Below are 24,393 nucleotides of genomic sequence, written 5' to 3' on the forward strand. Positions count from 1 at the left end.
CCTCCTTGATCCCCACCCTCCTCGGTTTTATTGCGCGGCGTTGTTATTTTTATTGCCGACCTTTCGTTCCTTTTAAACGTCGGGCCATCGATACGGATCAAACGGGGCGACTGGCGTCGATTCGAGCCTTCTCGAGATGTTACCCTCTTCCCCCTTCTCGTTGCCAATCGCGAACGTTGGATACAAGGGAGATTTCGCGTGGAGAGGACTCGCAATTATGTATTTCATCGGCGACGGACAGCCTCGGAAGGATTTGCCTGTTGTTTCTTTTCGAGTGGACGCGGAAGGAGGTCCAACGGATGCGGATAAGAACTCGAAAGCCTTCGAGCGCGAACGCAAAGGAGATTATGCACCGCATGCCGTACTTTTGCACGAGGGACTCGTCTTGTTCCTTTTCTTTTTTTCTCTCTTCTTTTTTACCTAGCGCTCGTGCACGTTCTAAGCCTGCATGCTCTCTGCATTTTTCTACTTCTATCTGAAATGCGCATGCCTATCAATTAATCGCCCCACTAGGACTCTCTATTTACTCTCTGTTACTCGACTCACTACTACTCGCTCCCCTCTGCTCCCCCTCTTTCGATCTAGGTACGTCACACCAATCGAATTTCCTCTAGGTATTACTCGCGTTGATCACGACGACACAAGTAACGAGGAGGCACAGAGGCACTGAACTGTTCGATTACGATCCACCAGTTACTCCAGTGGACGGGTCAAGGTCGAAGGATCGCGCAGCGCTCGTCATCGATGACATTCGAATGTCAGGGAGACGAAGCTACCCTCGCGTCATCCTGTTTATTCCCATCGTAAAGGGTAGCTTCGAATAGACTTGGTCGGCTAACAACACGGCCTGACCCGGCCTTTAAACTTGCCAGCACGCACCGGTGCGTTCGGTTGAACAGCTCGAAGCAGCTCGCTGCGAGCTGCACGGCCGGGGACTCCCGAGACGGCGGCAATATTTTCGTTTCCGGTTGGGCTGGTCCCGCGCGGGACCGCGTGGCGTCGCGACGAAGCCAGGAGTCGAGGGTTAAACGAACCAAGTCGTAATCGGAATCGACGGTCGACCTCGAGGCTCGCTTTTGCTACGTTCCTTGGCAACTCCACGGAGCGACGAGCGCCAAAGCAAACGCTCTCTCGAGTTCGAGCGACGATCCTCTGGAGAAAGAGAGAGATAGAGAGAAAGGGAGGGAGATTCATCCTTTTTGCCCGCCACGGGCTTGATCGGCTTTTGCAACAACTGGAGGACGATAATGGCCCTCGACAGAGACCATGTCGCTGGAGTAATTTGCGGATTACCAAGTTAGCGTATCCCGCAAAAGGACCGTCGCGTTTCGTTCCCAAAATATGCTTCCAAGGTTCATTGCCTGGTTAACAATCGCGCGGAATGCTTGCCCTGAAACTGTGCGCGGCTGTAAAAACCGTCGCAGTTATGCAAAGTACAGTTTCGCAGAGCGTTCCGTCGCGCGGGGGAATAGTTAGCGAGGGTGCAAAAAAAATTGTAAACGTGGCTCTGCGCTCCATAAAACTGGTTCACCACCCGCCGCCACCGTCACAATCACCACCACCATCACCACCAACCACCGCCATATATCACCGTGTTAACCACGACCACAATGAGTAGCACGTAGCACGCGAAACCCGTCAGGCCGTGCACGTGTACCGATGCGATCACGCACCCCACTCACCCCGTTCTCGTCCGCGTCTCTGCTTCTCTGTTACAGAGTTCCTGCCCTCCTCCACCTCCGTAGACCTGTCGGGCACGGACTCGGCCCTGTATCCGTTCGACCCGCAGCAGGAGAGCTACCAGGAGATCTGGTTACCGCCGACCAGTATGTACCCCTATTTTCTGTTCCCCGGGGCCGCGCGCACCTCGTACTACGACCACGAGAGCACGTACGACGTCCAGGAGCCGGGGCAGAGGCGTCAGCACGGCCATCGCCATCAGCACGGCGGCCGTCATCAGGAAGCACCGGAGTTGCCCGGCAGGCCCGGTGTACTCGTGGTCGAGACGTACGATCCTCGTGCTGGTGAACACGGGAACCGGCAGGAGGCTCGTGCTGGTACCGACGACGAGCATCGGCCTGTCTACAACAGGGGGAAAGATGAGGACGATCGTGAAACGGAGGGACCTGGGAGCTTCTATGATCGCGGCTCTTCTTCGTCTTCTTCCTCTTCTTCTTCTTCTTCCTCTTCTTCTTCTTCTTCTTCTTCTTCTTCCTCTTCTTCTTCTTCATCTTCTTCTTCTTCTTCTTCTTCTTCCACGTTGTCCAAGCATGATCGTGCCTCCAGCACAGAGCACCTGCAGCCAAGGCACTCCCAAAGCGAGCATGACGCGCACCCGCACCATCATCACCAGCACCACCCTGCACCACCCGCACCACCGTCCGCCGTCGCGACGTCGTCGTCATCGTCGTCGTCTTCGTCGTCGTCGTCGTCGTTATCATCGTCGTCGTCGTCGTGGTCGAGTTATCCGCCGGCTGCTCGTCCAACGCCTACCGTGGACGAGACGAAACGTATCGAGAGACCTGATCTGGTGCACCCGAAGAAATTCGCACCGAGGCCCACCTACGAGCACCGGGCGATCTTCGATCGCGTCGACGACGACCTCGATGACCACGAGTTCAGGATCGGCGCGCTGCCAGTCGACCGGCTCTTCGATCTCCGCGAGGCCTTCGAAGGGTTCGTCGACCAAGGTTCGTACACCGGTGTCGAGGTGCGCCCAGACACCATCGATCGCCGCTCTTCGAGACACCTGACGCGTCGAAAATAGCGAGTCGACCTCCGCGACCACCCGTCGCTCGAGCGTTTTCGTTTGTTCTTTATTTTTTATTTACTTCTACGAGATTATTTACGAACGGATAGAAAAAAAAAGAGGCCGCTCATCGCGGAGCGACTTGCCATTTTCAAGAACGCCGCAGAACGATCCGCGACGATTCGAGGAGGTTCCAGAGTTGCAGCGAGTTGTCGAGCACGCGAGATCGAGCTTCCACAGCCGCTCGCGATTTACCGTTGCGTCGACTCTGCTCGCCATCGACAGCTTGCTAATTCGAAAGCTGGCCACGACGATCTGGATCATCCGGACGAGGGCTCAGCCGCAGCAGGGTGCTTTGGATACTGATTCACCCACTCGTCCCTCGTACGCGCGTCTCTATCTTTTTTTTTCTCTATTCTTTGCACGCGTCTCGTCCGCTCTTCGTGGATTCGGTGGAAGGTTGAACGAAAATCGAGGAACTCGATCCTCGATCGTTCTCGTAGAACACCTTCGATCATCGTGCACGACGAAATTTATGGACACGTCGTGAGGAACCGTTCGGAGGAATTAACTTTCCCGCGTCGCGATCGATAGCCGCGGTTAGGATCGACCGATCAGACCGCACGCAACGGTTCCCTCCATGCTCCGTTACGTTTGCTCGTTTACAGTGAAGGTCATCTCGCATCCGGACAACTCCACCAGCTTCGAGCTGATCGAGTCGCAAGTGGAGAACCCGCTGATCGACGCAGAGCACCGCGATCTGATCACCCTCAAGCAGATCCCTGTCCCTGGAGGACACCCGCGCAAGGTCCATTACAAGAGGAACCAAACGGACGACCACGATCGTGAGTGTTATATTTCTTCCAAAATATCTCGCGGAGAAACGATCAGAAAATCCGATGCAACATTGCTGAGACGCGGAGAACACGAGCGTGGCGGAAGAGAGGGAAACAGGGTAGTCGGAGAATTTATCGACGGTTCGTTCCGTTCTCCAGCCGAAAACTACCCTCTCGCGAACGAGATACGCGGATTCCGGTCGAAAAGTTGCGCTGGCTCTCGCTGGGATTAAAGTTCGAAATCCGGCGGCTCGAGAAATAATATGCAAAGATACCCGTGGTAACCGGCACGGAACGGGACGGGACGGAAATGAGGGGATCTGGGGACGAAATTAAATTAAAGTTTCACGGTGATAAGTCCAGCCGTGGAGCCGGGAGATGCGCCCGCGATATTACGCGTCCGATCGGTTCCGCGGCGAACTTTCGCCAGCCGTGGGGCGAGAAAAATTTACGAGCTCTCGTTACTTCGTTTCGAACGAGGGGGGCCCCGTTCCCGGGGAATTCGCTGGATAATTTCAGCGAGCGTGCGAAATTGCAGACGGTAAGGGAAGCGTAGCCGACGGTGAAGACGGTTTCAGACCGCCCCGCGAATACGCGTATTTCCACGGAGACCGTCGTAACTCATGCCGCTTGACGGATGGACGAGTTGCCACCCGTTAACGGGAACAAAACTATGGTCAGCATAATTCCACCGGCTGGTGGTAAATATGCGTTGGCTCTAGCGGTTGTAAATCTTCGCGGACCAGTTTCGCGGGGGAAAAATGCGCGTCACGCGATTTTAGAGGGCTTGGTACAACGGTTAAACCAATGTTTCGCTGCGTTTGATAAAACAGCGTGAAGAAGCTCGGCGATAAAAATTAGAAACGTCCTGGAAAAATCGATGTCGACTCGATCGTTTAAATAGAAGTAAACCTCGTTAGGATTATTGCAACGAATGGTCGATCTCGCGTCTGGTTTAACGCGAGGCAGGTCAGGCCTATTCGAGGAGAGAAACAAAAAATCATCGGACCGGAAGACGGATGTGGTGGATCGTCGAGAGAGGAGAGCAGGGGTCGAAGGGGCGAGGGTAACGCGAACTATAACGCATCGAGAATTGATTGCATCCGGATCGAACGGCGAGTAATTATCCTTGGTTATCCTTTAATCCAGCGATTACCCGCGTATCGATGTTCCGTCGGGTGATTGATTCGAGCGAAACGGCCTACCCTACGCCTCGACGAGCAACGCGGAGCGATCGTGTCCCGCTAGCCGACGAACCGTACCGAAGAAACGCGGATGACGGATTTTTCCGGTCGAGGATAAGCTTGCTCGTCGAAAAATCGATTCTATAGTCCGTCGAATCGCCATCGAACGATCGCTCGTTCGCCAAATGAGTCTTACCTTAGGAAACCTGTCTGATCGGAATTCGAACCGGAAAAGTGTTGCGTCGACTGTTCAATTTCCAGCTGAGCGTTTCTTGAACGACGCTCACGGAAGTCGAGACTGGCTTGGGAGCTGTAATCAAGCCAGCTTTCACTTTGACGCTCGGACAAGCGCGAATTTCCCGCCACTTGTCACGTCCTAATTAAAATTCGCTCGGCCGTGTTCCTCGACGGACGCGTCCTCGCCTAACGAGTCGCTATTTTCCGCCGGTTCGAAAGTCGAACTCTCGACGGGCCCGAGCGCCGCTGGAATTTCGCATTCATATTATATATTCAATTTCGACGGGGCGGCCTGCCGGGACCGGAAGCTCGTTCCGTCGATCGAGCACACCCGGCTCGAGCTCAGTTCGAAAACCTTGCAGTTTCTCTATTTTCTCCTGCCCTGGTGTTCGGTTAAGAAATTCTCGGCCGCCTCTGCGCGCGAACGCCAACCTCTCGCGCGGCCATTTTGGTTCACCCTGGAGGATGAATCGTCCGTTCGCGCTGGCGAACGTTCGACTCGCGGTTACCAGCGCTTCGTTACCCACCCTTTCGTTTTGAAAACGACGCGACGTGGAAATTGCGAGGCGGATCGAGTGGATCGTCGGGAATTTGGTGATCGATCGTTGAGACGTGGCGTGGCGAGAGTTAAGCGGTCGATCAAGAACCGTTGGAAATTTGATATAGAACCGCGTCTTATCCGCGGAGATTGCTTTCGGAATGGGAAAGAAAGTTTCGTCGGTTTGCTCCATTATCTTGATGGAACTTTATCGGATATTCCTTGGTTCATCGGATAACTGCTTCTCGCCGATACTTTTCGTTCCTGCCCGTGCAAACATCGTACGGTTTGCCGTTCGTCCCGCGTTAAGCCGAAACTGTCGAAGAATTTCAAGTATTCTCGGATGACGCTGTAAACGCCCGTCTCCTCTATCACAAACGAGCAACTTCTGAACTCGATCCTCCGGGTTATGCCCGGCTGTAATGAGAAAAGTTCTTCCGTCCGATTAGACGTAACGACGGAAATGATTGTTTGACGGTACGTCGAACGACATTGTATCGGTGTCTAGACTCGCGTCCTCGAAAAAACGCGTCACCTTCGAGAGCTGCGTGGATCGATTCAGACTCGAGAAATCTTTATTTCCAGCTATTCGTTTACCAATACGATTCTCTAATCCTTCTACTAAATATCAAACAGTTCCATTGATGGTGAAACTCCTCGAAATTGCTGCTCGATAAATCCACAGGGTGAACGCGTATTTTTTCCCGCGATTCTGAGAAGAACGACGAGAGAGCGTAGAGAAAGGGAGAGAGAGAGAGAGAGTGAGAGGAAGGTGCAAAATCGTTGCTTGTTATCGGCGAAGTTAAACAAACGGGTCACAGTAATTATAACTCACACCGGTACGCGCATCTAGGTCCGAGCATGCGCCCACCTCCGCGCACCTGCGAGCACGTTCGAGTGTGCTCGTCAAAAGTGCGCCCCTATCGATTTCGGATATATATATACGTACGTATATACATATAAAGCAAAATCTAACCACGAGCGCGGCGTCTGCCCTACATTTTTCTCTTTCGAACGGAAACGCGCGAGCCGTTCTCCACGCGGCGCTCGAGGAACCAACCGTCGCGCGTCGACGCGTTTCCACCTGTCCTTCATTGAGATTCGAAGTCAAGCAGCGTGTCGTCGCAGGCATTGTACAGTGGATCGTCGAGGCCTACTTCCGATGGAATCGCGAGCGTGAACGAAAGTGTCGCGCTCGAGAGATTGAAGTAACAATTAACTGCGACAAATGAATGCACGAATGATACATCTCCTCGTCGCTTCTCTATGCGAGTACCGTCTCGAAGTACTCGTTCTTGCGAACGAAGTCGAAGTCGCGTCGCAAGATGCCTTCGATGCCTCGTAATCAGGAAAGTATTCACGGTGTTACTCGGGGAGTCTGGTTACATTAGACGTCCAGGCACGTCGCGGTCTAGGAAGCCCTTAAGCGGTTTACTTAATCGAACTTACCGTCGTCGCGTGGACCTGAAACTTGCTACGGAGGATCTTGAGCTAGGTCAAGGTAGCCTGTGGAGCTAACCGCGACAGTAATCGTCGAGCGTGGAAGCTGGCGCCAGTATCTAAACGGGGAATTTAAACGATGGTTCGTCAACGAACAAACAAGTGGACCAGTGACCAACAGACGTTGCTGGTTCCACAGATATTCGAAGGCGACAGCTTCCTTCCTGTTCACAGCTGACGGCAATTGGCGCGCACGTATTCGTGCGTCTTCTTCACGTCGTAAAAACGAGCGCGGATCTCGTCGATCGCTGTGCCGTGGAAAATTCGGAGAATGCAGAGTCCTGTTAAACGAGTCCGAGTTTCGAAACGATAATTATTCGCTCGGAGCGCTTTTCGCACTTCCCCTGGGACTCGACGCTCGCTCGTCTGTAGACGCGCGTCTTCCGCTCCCCTTGGTGTTTCATTTAATTAACGAGAAAGTGGGTTGAGAGCGACCCCGTTCCAACGATCGTCGTACGCGTCCACATACACTAATGATAATATAATCCGCGGAGTTCCACCGGTTTTAATAACGCTGGCCCCGTGAAATCCTTTCCAGGGACTTGCGGATACTGCGCCTGGAGTGGACAGCTCGTGAAACGAATTATATTAGCAACGACGCGATCGAACATTCGACTGTCTCGTCTGTTACCACGATGCGTTACACCAGAAACAGATTGCGCTCGTGTGTCTCGCAAGAATTCTTCGCGAGTTGACACAGTGGCGGTAATTTAATAAATTAAGAACCGGATACTTAAATCGCTCCGCGGGTAACTACCCTCGTATACGTTACCAGAGGAGAGGTTAAAGCCCACTTACTTTACTTTACGTCCGGTTTTCAATTATTCTTAACGCAGCGGCGTCTAAGCATCCTCTTCGCCTCGTTTAACCGAAATACCTTTCATCCATCACTACCTCTTCCATCCCCAATTTCGTTCCACCCTCTAAACAATCAGTTTCTGACGGGACGCTCGTCCTATCCGTTCGCTTCATTTGCATACCCGCTCGCCTTAACGTGCTCTCTCTTTCTCCCTCCCTCTCTCTCTAATTTTCACGTGGCGTCCTCTCGATTTCAACGTCGCGGGGAACGACAAACGCAACGGAACAGAGAAAACGCTCGCGTTCTCGATTTTTGCCGACAATTTCCGTCGCTGCTCCCTCCGCGTCAGTCTGGCGGTTATTTGCTCGCGTACCATTTAATCGCGTCGCGTGCACACGTCCAGGCCAGCCACAAAAGCGGTGAAATTGCCGTCAAATAATTTTTCGCCCGTGCAAAAACGAAAGAGAGCAACAGTTTATTTCCCGTTCCACGACGGGGATGAAGGGGGGGACGAGTTTGACCCGCGCCGCAAATTTTCAGAGCTTCGCTCGCCTCGAAACTTGTTTCGCACCCTGACCAACCCCTTCCAACACCCTCGCGGAAATCCTTGCGGTCCTTGCTCGCAAAGATCGCTCGATTAACTCGAAACGCACGAAACGCGGTTACAATGGCCCCCATTCGAGCATTTCTCGCGCTTTTTTCACGTATTTGTCCGACTATTAGCGGCCGGTTAATTGCCTGGCGAACGATCCCGCGTGGACACAAAGAGACGCGGCGGTACGCCGCAAGGTACACAGTCGACGCGATTTCCTCACGTTCGTTGCTGATTCCTCGATTTAACGAATTGTAGTCCTGTGTCCTCTCGTAATTCGCGCGTGCAACACGCGGATCCCACGGACGCACTTCATCGAAACTCCCGCAGCTGCAGCTGGCTCGCCGGAAAGTCTCGAAGGCTGGCTGGTTCCGGATATATCCTGGCCGTAGGGTGGGTCGCGGCATCGATCTCCCCGGCACGGCCAGACGGACACACCGGTTCCAATTACCGCCGCTTCGAATTGGCCGTGTTTCTCCGACGAACTCGAGGAATCTGACTGCGATCGAGTCAAGGCACCGCCCAGCTCGCGTTCGCCGAACTTCCGCCGAACTTCTGCCGATTGATATTCCTCCGCGTCCCCTGAAGACCCGCGCCTCCGCCTCCGTCTCTCTCTCTCTCTCTCCTCTCTATACATGTACGAGTAGCACAGTCGAGGACAATCGAGTCCTCGAACCGAGAAACCGATCGGCGGTGAGAAACGGTATTTGTCAACACCTGGTAACGACGATTTTAATTGGACGCCGGACGCAACGCTCCTGGCGAACGTCTTGAGAGCAATTAAGGGGAAATTATGCGCGGCGACGCCGTGGACGCGGACGTTAATTGGACGTTTTAAGACGGTCGAGGAGTAATTTAACGACTGGTAATTTAGTGACAGTCATCGTGGGAACCCTCTTTTCTTCGTTGGTGACGACGCTGATGCAAAAATGGCTACGCTCTCGGTCGGGGAACGGGGATGACGTTCTTACGTCGTGACGGTGGTGGAAATGGTCTTTCGTTGGGAGGAACGGGCAACGATAGACTCTCCGAAGTGGCGACGACTTTATTTGGGGGTGGCTGATCGGCGTTATCGATTCAAGGGCACCGATAGGAACTGCTTCCCTCATAACGCGGCCCACCCGTTCCAAAACTGCGGGAATACCAATAGACCCGAATCCACCGAGGAGTAGATAGAATAGAGGAGCGTTCTCGACGCCAGGCATCTCGAATGAATTTATACGGCGACCTTACCTCGAGAGCGGAATCTTCAATGCGCCCTGTGTACTCTTATCGATTTTTATACATTCGACTTTTATTCCAGCCCGTAAATTAACGGGATATTGCTTCGAAAGTGTTGCTCTAAATCACGAACTGTAGAGAGCACGGGATCGCTTCGAAAGCCCTTCCAACGCCGTTGTATGATAATTAAAAATCTTACTCGCAGCTATCTTTTTTTTTATACATCACTCTACGAAGTCAGACGATGCACTCGCAGTCGTTCGTTACGTTTATCAGTAATGATGCAGCGATTCCTAGCGCGGAAACTAGTTCTGAAACATATGTACCTACGTACCTACTGTGTACGTACTCGAGGATGACCCTCGGTCATAAAAGTTTATCGCGTTCGCTCACTTCTAGTTCGCGGGTTTTTTGCCCAATCCCGCGTTCCACCCACCAACTTGGAGCCGTCCGCTAAACTGAGTCCACGGTTTCTTTGCACCTACCTCCAGTCTCCCCGAAGCGAGTTTCCTTAACAACAGTTTCGAAACCGCTTCGAGTTCGCCCGCACGATTCACTGCCGGAAGGGGGATGGCTCGAGGCCATCCGTTAAACCGACTTATTGCCGGTCCGCGACAACGGTTCGACGATTTTGTTACGCTCGCGCAGTCAACGTCCCCCGTTTAATCCTGTCGCGCTTCGCCTCGCGTTACCCCATTCGATAATATCGCGACCTTCGCGATTACTCGTTCGAATTTCATTTGAAATCGCTCGAACTCCCTCGTTTCAACCCTTAAAAAAAAAAAAGAAATAACGAAACGAATCGCGAAATCTAATTAGAGGAGCGTTTCTCGATTCAGCCGCGAGTTGAAGAACCTTCAGAGCGACTCCTATTTCCCTCTGAGGAGCACCGCGATTGAAGACGGGTCGAAGGTCAAACAGGGAGGTGGCGTTGATAGTAACGAGGATTTCAAGGGTGGCGATTAGGGCGGTCGAGGGTGGAAGGAACAGAAGGACGTCGGTCGGTCGTTTGTCTTAATAAAGTGCGTCGAGGGCACGTTCTTCGGAACGGCTGACTTATGGCTAGTCATCCGAGTGGGCTGCGCACCCCCTTACGATCCACTGGCTCTTTTTTTTTTTCTTTCTCCGCCGCGCTCGAAGGGAAGAGGCGAGGCGATATTCAGAAGGGCTCCTCGAGTCCCGAGGTCGTTAACCCGGCCTACCAGAGTCCATCAATCGAACGAGGGTGGCTGGTTAACGACGCCAAACATTCGTCATCGGGTGGATCCTTCCACAGCCAACCCTCTCGCCTCGTTTCATCCCCGTTTCGACTCCTCTCGTTAGGCAACGAACCGTTTCCGCTCGATGAGATCGGTTAACCGTCCGAGCGTGGATATTTATCGTCGATTAGACGGCGGAAAATTGGAACGGACGAAATTCACCGCGGTCCACCTTGTTTTTAACACGACGGGGCGCGAGAGAGGGGAGACGAAGTCTCCGCAGCAAAGATCCGCTAATCTTTATTTATCCTTCAACGGGCGGCATTCGAGCCGCTTGAATTCCAGCTTCGCCCACGCAAAACCAGGGCTCCTGGCGGCATTTGCATAAATAAACAATTATTCTCGGCGATTGTTTTTAAGTGGCGAGCGCGCGACCGAGATAAATATCGGCCGATAAATATTCAAGATCCGCCGCTAAGGACCGTCCTTTTTGCTCGGTCAGGTCAACCGGTCGCTCAATGATTTATCATCCGCCTCCGGCTCTCTTCGCCCAAATGCTCGACTTCCAATCTGCACGGTTTTGCATCGTGTCACTTAAATTTTTCACCGTTCGCTTCAAATTTTCATCACCGCGGTCGATTCAGTTCGATCAGAGGCAAAGTGAAAATCTGAGTGAATTATCATCGAACGATCATCCGTGTGTGGATCGTACCGATCGAATCTTGATTCCTCCATCCGAGAAACAACCCTGAAGCCTACGTAGCCACCACGGTTCGCCACGCTCTAAGTTCGTCCGCAATTCCAGGATCCATAACTCGTAAGCAAACCCATGTCTCTTTTACGATGTCTCACCGTGTATCCGGTGTGCTTTTCCGCAGAGACGTCAGTGGTGCAACCATCCGCCGCGTCGGACCTGGACAAGATCCAGCAGCCGCTGAAGATCGTGCTCTCCAGCACCTGCCATCACGCGTACACCGCCTGCAAGTGAGTCAGATCCGTCCATCTCTCTCCACCCGCCTCTACCTGCGATCATTTTTCATTCCACCAGCGTCGAAGCAATCCGTTCGAACTTTTTTTTTCCGCTGACAGCGACGTCGCGTCGCGTCCTTTTTACGGACTTCGATGTTCGGACTCGCGTCCACCCCCGTTCGAGCGAACGGAGAAAATAAAAACGCGCGCTCCTCCGTCCATAAAAATTGTATACAAACGATAGTTTGTAAATATTTAAGTGACACCAGTCTCCGTTTCAGTTTCGAATGCACTTCTCTGGTATCTGGATTTTTTTTTTAACCGATACCCCGATTGCGATCGACGATGGTCGAAGTGAATTTGTTTAATGTCACCACTGTTGACGATTAATCTCGTTTTTTTTTCTCTTTTTTTTTCTTGGTTTCTGTTACAGAAACGATCCGGAATGCAAGGTGCTTCTGGAACCGGTGCTGCATCACTGCGACTCGACGAGTTGCGCGCGGAACGAGTGCATGGAGGCGTTGCAGAGCTTCTACAAATCGGCGAACCACAAGCACTCCGTGGAGATCGCGTTCTGTCTGTGCAGGTGAGCCGCGGATCGAAAATCGAGTTTCCCTGGGCAACATGACCAGCTGTGTACTGGAAAAAAAGAAAAGAAAAACGGAAACAACACGGTATTCACGCTCTCTTCTTGTGTGGTCGCGCGATGGTCGTCGGAATGACGGGATAAAAAATTCTATAAATTCGCGACACGCGTTCGCGATCCGCGAGAGAATCGTTTCCCGCTCGCGATGCTCGTTGGCGGCGCGAAAAGGATGAAAATCGAAAAAATCGATAAGGACGTGTCCACAAACCTGGCGAGTTGTTTGATTGGCGAGTTCCCTTCTGGGCGATGTGGCGAATAAAATCGCGCAGCGAGGCTAAGTAAGAAGCTTACGTTCGAAACGGTATCGAATTAATCGCGGAAACAATTAACCGGTGGCTACCAGAGGCGGAAGATAAATTCGTCCGCTAATTAATTTCGCGCTTGATTAATGGCGGGCCGAGTAACCGCGACCGCTGAAGATATTTCATAATCGCGATCGCCAAGCTGATTGGAACGCGTCGACCAGTAATGACGCAACGATCGCTGTCGCACGTGCGCTCCGCTTTAAAATAATATCGAGCGATATTAAGTTGATGCGCGTGAAATCGGCCGTAAGCGATCTTTCGCGTGTACAATTTCCCAAGAGAATATATTCCTCTCTCTCGAGTGAATAAACCAAGAAAAAAAAGAAACGCGAACGATTCCCATCGATCGAGGGTCTCGTACGCGTTCGCCAAGTATTCGAACGCGAGAGGGATGACGCAGGGGGTGGTGGTCCCTGGTAGCGCGAGTTCATCGAGCCGCGACTCAATTAAACCCGCCCGCCCCGTCTTTGTACGTTTCCCGTAATCCTGAGTAAACTCGCGGGCAAAAGTGATAGGCGAAGACAAAGGGTGGGTCATGGGGGAGCGTGGCCCCGCGTACAAAGGACCGTCCTCGCCGCGGAAATACCCGGAGTTCTGCATCTCTAATCCCTTCGCGCGAGCGTCGACCGGGCCAGGGCTTCTTTTCGAAGGCGGGCTCCTTTAACTTTTAAGTGGCTTTTGCCCGCGAAACAATGCGGAAACTTTCTATCCGTCTTTCGTGTTCATCCTACCACCACCACCCCGCCACGACCGCTCCCCGTCTTGCGCCTGCTGCGAGCATTGTCTCTCGTCGAGCGTTCCTTTGTCACGTCCATCCGCAGGACGAGATATCGGTATCCCCTCTGAATTTATTAATATCAGATGACCAACCACCGCGACCCCTTTGGGCGCCAGAATTTCCTCGGTCTTTGAGACGAATCGGGACTCATATTCACCGGTTCGCCCGCCAACCCTGAATGTTTCAGGTCGCGATGATTAATTCAGGCGGTTCGAGGATTGGTACTTGCGGGAGACGTCCCGTGGAAAAGCGGAGGGTGCCGCGTTTCAATGGCGTCCGTGGGTTTGATTTCATTTCTGATTAATTAAGCCGCTCGTAAGAATCGTCGGTGGAGGAGCGTTAAGGAAGCCTATTAACGCGGGTGGGATGTTGACGGAGCGTAGGGATACGGGGCAAGGAAAGGGGTGGAAGGAGAAGCGAGATAGGGGTAGGAACGAGGGAGGGACGATGGAAAGAAAAGTTTCGCGGTCGAACGAAATACGTGGGAGGCTCGTTTAATGCTCGTTGAGCAATATCCACCTCGCGGTGCCTGGGAATTCCTCCCTTAAAACTCGCCTGAGGCCCTCGAGGAGGCGGACGGAAGTCTCTCTTGGCGGTTTCCGGGACTGTTGCTCCGTCGCGCGGTAAATCGCCCCGTCTTCCACTCCCCTTCCGCAAATCTGGTCCCGCGAATAAGATCGCTGGTTTCTTGCTACGCCCTCGACGTCGTTCGAATAATTGTTTGTTTCAGGAAAACGGAGAACAAGAAGGACGAGTGCATAGTGGCGCAGGAGAAGATGCATCCAGCGTGCGCGCAACGAGTCGAGGGTGCTGAGATGCCAACCTGTCACAGTCTGGCGGAGACCTGCAAGGAGAACCTCGCCTGCAAGTACGTTCGTTGCGCTTATTTAACGTTCGAACACGCCCATCGCTGGTTCGATGGATTAACACGTTCGCTAATGCGCGTTGTGCGTGGGAAACCATCGCCACGGTCCACGCGTCGTTCTCGATGGCTCGCATGGCGCGATATATCGCGTGTTTTCGCATTTGCATAGGTAAAACGACCAGGATGCTAAACGTGTCGCGCGCCTTGTGCGTGATCGTAAGTCATGGAGAAAAATTATGGGTACACGTGACAATTTAATTTTAACCCATTCGCGATCACGCGTTTATAGTCTATAAATACCCCTCGCTCGATTCGCAATGGCAATATACAATATCGCTGAGATATTCGAACGAGCAACGAACCGGAAGCTAACAGGCCACCAGCGCGACAGGCTTTCGTAAAACCAGCGCGTTGTAAGATCGAATTATTTATCGGGAACTACATCCACCGGATATATCCCTTAATTGAATTAATCGTGGCAGCGTTTTTTATCAGTTCAGATGAATCTCTATTCCCGTTAACGAGATAAAAATAAATAGCCGTTGCAACAGCAAAGTAGACCCGCGAGATTTATCGCCCGCAATTGTGTATATCAATTTTGTTATTGCGTATCATTTTTCATCCCCCTGGCGCGCTGCCGCTGGCACAGCGGAGAATTAACTGGGCTTAATCGGAAAAAGAGAATTAATCCTTGTTCTACCGCGGCGGTATCGCGACGCCGGGACGGGGAAAGCGTTAGAGACGAGGGCGAGATTAATCTGGAGCGCATTAAGATCGGAAAAATTAATCGGCTCCGCGGACAACAATGGTGGCGCGCTTCAGCCTTGGCCGTTTATCGCGAGCACCGACGACGATCAGATCGTATCGCGGACTCTTTGATTAAACGCCTAGGTTCCCCCTTCTTTTTTTTTTTTCTTTTTTCTTCTCTTCTCTTCTCTTCCCTCGCTCTGGACGTCGCCCAAGGGGGGCGGGTCGGGGTGCTCGTTTCAATTTGAAAGTTAAATAGCGAGTCAACGAGACGTGGCTTGATCCAGTCCCGCCGCGTAATGAAACACTTTATTATTAAGAAAAAGACGCTCGGTCCAATCCTCTCGATGGAATTACGAAAACGCTCGGGATCCGCTCGAACGAGCCAGCGGGGAGATCAGCCGGGAAGACTGAATCTATTTATCGCCAGTCGATTAACGGGAATCTAATTAATATCGGACCGTTGATTAATTCGATTGAAAATTTCGGATTGGAAAGGGATCGCACGCGCCTCCACCCTCGTTCAAATGGTCGCTGGACGGAAAATAATGAACGCGCATCGATCGACGCGAGGGTGGATCGACGATTAAATTACAGCACGCGTCGCGCGGGCATTTTAATTAATTTATTACCAGACCCTCGTCGACGAATGTGTTTAACACTCGAAATGTTCTTCGATCGTCTCGTGCATTATGCACAAACTTTCACGACGAGATTCCATCGAGGAGACGAATCGTACCTGATCTATGCACTACAAAATTCATTTTCAACAACGAACAAGAGTACACAGGATTACCATAATTATACGTGGCCTTTTGCGAAAAGTGAGCTTACAGAAAACCTTCCACGAAACACCATCGACATTTTATACACACGTGCACACATACACGTATATAATAAAATGGCGATGGTACGTACGATTCGAAAATCGAGACAAAAGTGCGCGGGTAAATCCGAAAATCCTATTGGTCCGTTGTCACGTGGTCGAAAGCCAATCGAATGTTTCTGATTTTGAGTAAGCAGCGTGGTGAACGAAGGGGTGGGGTGGCGGTCGTAACCGCGACGCATCAGTGTCTGTCGAAAGTTCGCCACGGTCGCTCGCGTGTTGTCGCGCGCGACATACTGCGTAGTGTTAATAGAAGTGCGTGTGATCGAAATAATCGCGTTGCGTAGATTGAAGCTGGAGTACTACGAGCAGAGTTGTGCGGTGGACAGTGTGACGAAGAAGTGCGCTGGTCCCACTACGGAATGCAGGAAAGCGATGCTGGGCATCCTGGGCACGGAGCTGAGGTCGAGCTGCGCGTGCAAGGGCACGGAACTCACGCAGCTCTACGATTGTCTGGGGTGGCAGAGGCTCCTCTGGGTGAACCCTTGCGTGGGTGAGTAAACGTGCAGTAACCAGCAATTATTATTTACGTAGAACACACTCGCGTGGCACGCGTTTTGCGCATTGGTATGTCCCGTTCCACTTTGTTCTCCATTCGCCTCTTGGCGTCGTAAATGTTAAAGGTCGCGTTATTGTGTCTCGTTTATTTGCGGTTTCGAATGAAACAGAAGTGCTGGGAGAGAATAGCTTTGTCGTCGTGGGCATTGAACAGACGATCGTGGCGTGACCAAGTGAGCGATGCTGTGATAAACATTGTACTATGCGATGCTGTAGGTTTCGCTTTGGTATGAGTACGTTTAAGGTTAGACGAATTTATCTGCGATACTCGATGCGAGATTCTATCCGTGTCTATAGTAAAAGCAAATAGGATACGAATAGAATGGGGCGTTGTTGTATGGTCGTGAATGAAACTTTCCTCGAATCGAAAGCCTTAGGGTAAGATCGCGGACAGCGTGTGTTGATAGAATCATCAGGCAGGATTAAATGTTTGCCAGAAAGAACGATGAAACATTCAGGATAATACAATATGCCAGTCCAGCCGATGATTAATATCTGGGACGATTAATATCTGCGCGATGACAGGGCCGATTCCTTTACTCCCGCTCCTCTCTTCTTACTTTTATCGTCCGCCATGCTGCCGATTATAAACGTGTTGTTCGGTCCTTTATCAGAAAATCTGACGAATCATTCGCGACGCGAAACATCGACCCACCAAATTTTCGAATTTCTTTAGAAAAATCGCTGGACAGAAATCAAATGAAATAGAAATCAAATAAATCGAGAGGCAACGCGAAAGGATGCATTTATCCGTTGATCGTCTCGTATGGAAGTTAGTTCGTTCATCTGCAACCATCGTCCGCGGTTCTCCGCGGTTCGTTAAGATCGTCGATCGAACCAGCGAGTCTTTTATCGATCCTCGATCTGTTCCCGCGAGTCTAGTCGCGTAGCTCGCATTCAGACGGCAGACAGGTCATTTAGATATGAAGAAATTGCGCGTCGACCCTCCTCGTGCACAGATACGTTCGTGGGTGTTAACTGCATCGACCAGCACGATCGTCTTTCGTCGATTCGCCGATAGGGAATCCAGGTCGAGCGGCAAGGTTTGATGGCCTTGTTCGGCTGGCCGATATACGCGTTCGATGCAAATTAACCCGGGCCATTGGCTGTCCCGCGAATTTATTCGCGGATCGTTCCATCTGGAACCTACCGCTCGATCGGTTCAACGATCTTTAATTGCGTTCACGACGAGGGAAAATCGAGACGTCCGTGATGAGACTCGAAATTCTGCGCAACGTGGAACAAGAACGATACCAAGAATTGCATCGAGTTGTTACGTCTGCTCGAGAATAATCGTGCTGTGTTGATAAAAGCTGTTCGATCGTTGCAGTCGAGTCCCAGAGGGATTACCACGCGAGGAGGAAACACCATCATTACCAGAGGACCACGACGACGACCGTCTCATCGACGACCAGGTCGCCGGTTAGCACGACGACGGTCACCGTGGTCGAACAAGTGGAGGATAATCAAATACCAGAAGTGACGAGGTGGCCAACCACTGAACCCACGGAAACTTGGGAGATCACCACCACCAGCAGCACCACCATAAGTACCACACCCAGCACGACTACCACCACCACAACTCCGCCTCGTAAGTGTCATTAGCGCGATTTAGACGAATCATTTTTTTCGATCGTGCGATGGAATCGTGAATGGTCTCGCGTGATTTAAGCGGAGGGTAGTTCTGTGCAACGAAACTGGGGTAGTTTCGACGAGAAAAGGGAGCACGCGAGGGAGAGGGTGGATGCGTGGGTGACGCGGTATTTCTCGAATACGAAAGACCGTGCTCTCCTTTGATCGTTGGAGCCGGACGGACGAGATTCCGTCCGGGACACGGGCGGAATTTTTGTTTCTCGCCGCGGTGGGAACACGTCGTGTCGAGCGTTACAAAGCGTAGCAGCGAGCGTGGAAACGGGCTGCAAGAAAGATTCAAAACGGGGAACTGGGTGTGGCGTGGACGGATCTGAACGTTCGTCTCTTTATAGGCTTCTGCGTGGTTCAAAGGCCGAGGCAAAGTCACCAGTACATAAGGGAGGGCAAAGGCAAGAGGGTGAGTTCGACAATCTGCAAGGTATTTTCGCGAGCGACCGGCCGAATTGCGTTTCACGGCTTTCTGTTTGTCAATCGACTTCCACGATTCCGACTGAAAGCCCTGGAAAAGATTAGAACCATGGAAAGTCAAGGGATGTGTTATAAATTTGTAAGAACGCTGAAAGATGTATCCAACAGAATCGAAGTACGAAATAACCCCCCAGTTTGTGTCCTTAAAAACGTATCTCCCTGTCGAACTTTACATTTCCTCATTTTCATCCCTTAATAAAGAACCTGGCAAGTAAAATCAGGTTCGCCTGAACGTAACTCGCCCGCGTCTCGACGCGATTCAGTTAGAAAAGCAACGTCGATGAGACATCGTAACCCTTGCGCAGCTCTATCGCGAGGACGAGCCAGAGTGTTCAGAGCTGTGCCAATGCGGCGAGGGTGAAGTTCTGGTCTGCCACACGATCTGCGTGGACTCGTCGCCCTGCAAGACGGATTTCGCCTTCTACAACCACGAAGCACCGGCGTATCAGGCTCATCGGGGCCCCTGCCTTTGTTACAGCGGTCGCTTCATATGCATGCGGCCATCACCCGGTGAATACACACGCCTTTCGAACACAACCCCCTCCGATCGGGGCGATAAAGTAGCCGAGCGAACTAGACGAAATTATTCTTTAGACCACGCGTACCTCTCCCAGAGATTTCAGCGTAAGATTCAGACTCTGTGACGATTCTCACGAGCGATTTATCTCGACAGATGCTTACTCTATACCGCACGGAGTATTCATGTTCCTGGGCTACAGCGAGAAGGACGAGAGTTATCTGAGGCAGCACAGTAACCTGACGGTCCTCGACGCGGTGTCCTCCCTCGATAGTTTCATGAGAGAAGAAGTTAACAATCAGGTAAACCATCAGCGCCATACTCGACATCGTTCAGAATCGAATCTCTCGTTGAATCAAAACCACCCCACGTTCTGTGTGAGCTCGACGAGCAGATTTTCCGTCAGGGCGAGGCGAATCGCGAATATAGAGCGAAACACCCGGGCCCAGGCGAAACTTAATAACGCTGGATAGCGTTGGATAACGCCATGATATATCCGGGGGAGAGGGCGTTATACTTTTCCCGTTTTGTTCGCAGACAGTCTGCACGCTGTTCCTGTACAACGCGACCCGAGAGAACGTGATTGCAGTGGCGCGTCTCGGGACTGACAATCCACCCTTAAACAGCAGCCAAGCTCAAAGTCTGCAACACCTTCTGCGAGTCAAGGTGAGTAAATTGCAGATAGCAGCCATTCTTCCACGGCTCCCGTGGATTCGTATCAATTCTGATCTTATTTCCTGGACGATTGCAATCCGTCCAAACACCTCGTCTCTTTCTCGCGACTTCATCGCCATCCCTCGAACAATCGCCTTTCTATTTAGCCACGCGTCCACGTGGTTATCGAATTAGCCGAACTTTACGTTTGCTCGATGATTTTTCTTCGATGATTTGAGAAGCTGTGCTTCGATTGAAAGGGGTGATGAATTTTTAAATAGAAAAATCGCTTTGGTTACCCAAGTTCTATCGTACTGAACGCCACGATTGGCTATAGAAAAAGGAGCACCGAAAGAAGTTTGCAAGAGGACGATGGGATCGCGTGCGCAGGGTCGATTCGATTCGCGTCGAAGGGGTTGGTTTCGTGCCCGCGCGGCGGTCTGCGTGCCACGCGCAGGAAGTGCGTGCACCCTATCCGCGGGCTGCTATCAAACTTCACGAAACTTTTCGCTTCCCGCGATTTTTCGATCGACTCGAGGGAGAACCAGCCAGACATTTAGCCACCCCGTCCTCGACAGTGATCATCGCGATTAATTAACCCACGTGCGGACCTTGATTTCCCCCAAAAATCCCTTTTCCCTATCTGATCTACCAAAAACTCCAAATTTGCGAAACTGTTGTCACGCATCTTAACGATCTCTTTTATCGAAGGATATAAGTTAACGATTGAAAAGTGATTCGTTGATATCCGCCAGTGGAATATTGTTTACCCCTTCCGGCTGATAAAAAGAAAGGGAAGTAACTGTTTTCGCGATCAAAGAATGAAAAATTCCAGGCGGATGCGAATAATCAAACAGTCGGTGTTAATTGCAAACGAAATTGGTAGCAGCGACGCAGCGTTTCCTCCGGCAAAGCGGAGGGCGTGCGTCGAAAAGGCAATTAAAACGCGCGGCTCAATTTGGTTAGACGACTGAACGGAGGCACTTATCGCGGTCGAGTGGCCGCGAAATTTCGCCGAGACGGGCCCCGGCTGATCGATAAATTGTTTAAAGCGAACAAAAGCCAACGGCGGCCCGCGGAAATCGTAAATAAACGAGCGGGACAACCACGCGGCGGATGAAAAGGGGGGGCGACCGATAAAAAGGCGAAATGTACGCGTGGAAAAATTGATAAACGGGCCCGGATACGTTCGCGCGCGCGGAACGCTCGAGCCGTCTCATTGGAAATCTGTCCGACTCGTCCGATCGAAGCTGCTGGCCAATCCATTCGTTATACGAATTTATGATGAAATTTATAAGAAGCTAATAATACCCGGTGAAAAACGGTGCGCGTTAGTTTTTGTACAAATGAAACCATCCATCAAAACGTTGAAGCCGTCAGAAATTGTGTACGCGTATGAAACGAAAAAAAAAAAAAAAAGATAAAGTCTCTATAATTCATCGAAAAGTTGCTAACTAGATTTTTGTTAAAATGACAAGCAGTCCGTGTCGCATAAACTACATAAACAATCCAGCGGGACATTTCTCGTTTTTGCCAAGTAACGTCGTTAATATCGCCTGTACGTGTTCGTAAAAAGTGAGCTCTCCATAAATTTCATTTTTTCCAACTTCATATTAAATTTCCAGCACGCGCGTATAGACGGTGGATACGCGTGCAGATCTCGCAGACGATACTAGCTCTCACTTGACGCTACCAAAAGGACCACGCTTTCCAGCTCGCGTTTCAAAACGAGGAAACTGCGCGATATTTAAAAAACAGTTCAATATATCTTCCCAGCGGCCTTTGTAAAGGGAGCACCTTCTATTTTTGCCGAAAAACTTGTCCAAAACAAAATGGTCCGCAAAATCGACTTGAACGCGTATTCATCTCCGGTCGACGACTCCCTTTTACACAGCACCCTCTATTTTTCGCTGAAAAATTCGCGCGGGGTGCTAGCTCGTATCGATAGACGCGTTCTCGTTGCAGTGCATTTTACGCCGGTCATACGAGCTCCCGCGGCGATTTCCAATTTGCGATTAAGCGTCGTCCGATTTGCAATTTGATGGGGGCATCGCGGATTCGAATTGTCGCGCTCTGCCCTGCCTCGTCCGCCATCTCGCGTCATCCATTGTTCAGCCTTTCAACACCCGAAACAGAGCCGATACAAAGGGAAATTCCTAAACTTAACTCAAGCTAAACAATAGCTTAACTAATTATGCAACTTGCGATACAATTGAAAGTTTATAAGTCAAGAATATCTATAACTAAAATCCAACGACGATCCAGCAGCGATCCAGCGGCGAGAACTTATACTTAACTTAACTAATTATACAATTTACGATCCGATAGAAAGTTTCAAAGTCCTGAAAAGGACTTGGAAAGTTTCTACTGTATTGCAAATGACTTAAAACTAAGCACGTAGTCCTTAGCTTGATACCATTTTCGAGAGACCGATCTCTCGAAGACGTTACCAAGGGCCCAGGTCCACCCCGTGGAGGTGACTACGCAGGGACCCATCCCTATGTCCCTAATCCCATCCACCCTCCATTACATCTGTGTGTTCTTGGTACAGAAGGTACCAAGGACTGACTCTACTTCTAAATTTCAAACAACCGGAATCCATAATACATTCTCTTAACATAGATTTTAGAGATTGCAGTATGGACTTTACGAAAGGGATGACTAGGAATGCCATCATCTTACCAGAAGCGAAATTTTTAAACTGACTCTACTAACACTTTCGAAGATAAAGTGTCTTGCAAAAGGGAATACGATACGATATTCTAAATTCTACTACTTTATTAGAAGAAAAATGGAAGTAAAGTTGAATTAAATTAAAATTAGGAAATGAAACTAAAGTGAACCAAGAGCAAATAAAATTCGCGACGCGACCGGAACGAACAAGTACCAATAAACCTGCATTACATCCTCGCGAGAGCATTCTACCCGATGGTTCGACACTAGTCACTAGGTGAACCATACCCGACGCGAATCGCGAACAAGTTATGCCACGTCTTACGTTGAAACTGTCGAAACCACGCTCTCCCCAATGGTGAATGCGGCTACCATCAAGAATTCAGCGAGACTTAGCAGTAGGACGCATTGCCCAACGACAAGAACGAACTTCGCAGACCGCCCCAAGTCGTCTTACAGCAGGTCCGAAGACCCCAGCGACACGGGGTAGGAGCTACTCGGAACGAACCCGCGTGAGCGCGTCCAATGTGCTAAGCCTATACCCAAGTCGAGTACCCAACGGGCGTACCAATCGACAAGGGCTGCGAAAACTCAATGGGCTCCGAAAACCACATCAGTTTGATTGAGTCTCGTCTGTTTCACTGCGTGGCGATGGAAAACGGAATCTCGAGCGAATAAAGAAAAACTACGAAATCTCGAACGAATAAGGAAAAAAGAAACTACGTGAAGCGATTTCACGTAGCAGAAAATAAGAATGCTCAAGCAAGTATGTAATGCATTTTCATCAGTACAGACTAAACGCGAACCGATTTATGAGAGAACTATTATGTTCTATATTAATGAACGAGCGATAACGGATTGGGGAAGTGGCTGCTCTTCACTTCAGATAAGAAAATGTATTCCTTTACAATTTTATTATTAAGGAGAAGAAGGGAATAGGGGTATTACATACACATACAATATTATAGAGAAAAATATCATTAATTAAAATCCCTCGGCGATCCAGCGGCGATCCCTCGGCGATCCAACGGCGATCCATCGGCGATCCAACGGCGAGAACCTAATCTTAACTTAACTTAGACTCTAGCTTAACTAACTATACAATTTACAATCCATTACAAAGTTTACAACTAACTCAACGCTAGAACTACTCGCAATAGAAGTATCTTAATTTCATACAAACAGAACGGAATGATAGTTGTGCGAAAAAGTAAAAATACATGAAAGGGAAAGCAAAGAATAGAAAATAAAAAATGAAAAGAAAATTTTAGTCGATGCAAAATTAAATGCTTTGATAGTTCTAGCGTCGAATTTACATCTGTACTTAAATCTACGCGCGTAGTCCTTAGCATGATATCGTTTTGGAGAGACCGGTCTCTCGAAAACGTTACCAAGGGCCCAGGTCCACCCCGTGGAGGTGACTACGCAGGGACCCATCCCTATTTCCCTAATCCCATCCACCCTCCATTACATTCAGGTGTTCTCGGTACAGAAGGTACCGAGGACTGACTCTACTTCTAAATTTCAAACAACCGGATTCCATAATACATTCTCTTTACATAGATTTTAGAGATTGCAGTATGGATTTTGTACGATAGGGATATGAGAGAAAGGATGTAAGGAAATTACATACACATACAATATTATATAGAAAAATATCATTAATTAAAATCCCTCGGCGATCCAGCGGCGATCCCTCGGCGATCCAACGGCGCTCCATCGGCGATCCAACGGCGAGAACCTAAACCTAACTTAACTCAGACACTAGTTTAGCCAACTATACAAGTTACAATCCATTACAAAGTTTACAACTAACTCA

General features: G+C 50.5%; 2 protein-coding genes across 2 annotated transcripts in view; both read left to right on the forward strand.

The window, feature by feature from the left end:
• Pi3k21b (phosphatidylinositol 3-kinase regulatory subunit alpha) overlaps positions 1 to 24,393 on the forward strand; it is a 344,756-nt gene that overhangs the window by 199,845 nt on the left and 120,518 nt on the right. The window lies entirely within an intron of this gene.
• Positions 1 to 24,393, forward strand: part of Gfrl (Glial cell line-derived neurotrophic family receptor-like) — a 203,248-nt gene that overhangs the window by 161,008 nt on the left and 17,847 nt on the right. Inside the window, exons 7-17 of the mRNA XM_076895575.1 lie at positions 1,719 to 2,690; positions 3,418 to 3,594; positions 11,734 to 11,839; positions 12,258 to 12,410; positions 14,284 to 14,421; positions 16,339 to 16,544; positions 17,940 to 18,200; positions 18,595 to 18,659; positions 19,036 to 19,240; positions 19,404 to 19,549; positions 19,785 to 19,913. Coding sequence (XP_076751690.1) covers positions 1,719 to 2,690; positions 3,418 to 3,594; positions 11,734 to 11,839; positions 12,258 to 12,410; positions 14,284 to 14,421; positions 16,339 to 16,544; positions 17,940 to 18,200; positions 18,595 to 18,659; positions 19,036 to 19,240; positions 19,404 to 19,549; positions 19,785 to 19,913 — 2,558 coding nt within the window. The remainder of the gene's footprint in view (positions 1 to 1,718; positions 2,691 to 3,417; positions 3,595 to 11,733; positions 11,840 to 12,257; positions 12,411 to 14,283; positions 14,422 to 16,338; positions 16,545 to 17,939; positions 18,201 to 18,594; positions 18,660 to 19,035; positions 19,241 to 19,403; positions 19,550 to 19,784; positions 19,914 to 24,393) is intronic.

This window comes from Xylocopa sonorina, chromosome 5, assembly GCF_050948175.1.
Source record: "Xylocopa sonorina isolate GNS202 chromosome 5, iyXylSono1_principal, whole genome shotgun sequence".
In the NCBI taxonomy this organism is placed as follows: Eukaryota; Metazoa; Arthropoda; class Insecta; order Hymenoptera; family Apidae; genus Xylocopa; species Xylocopa sonorina.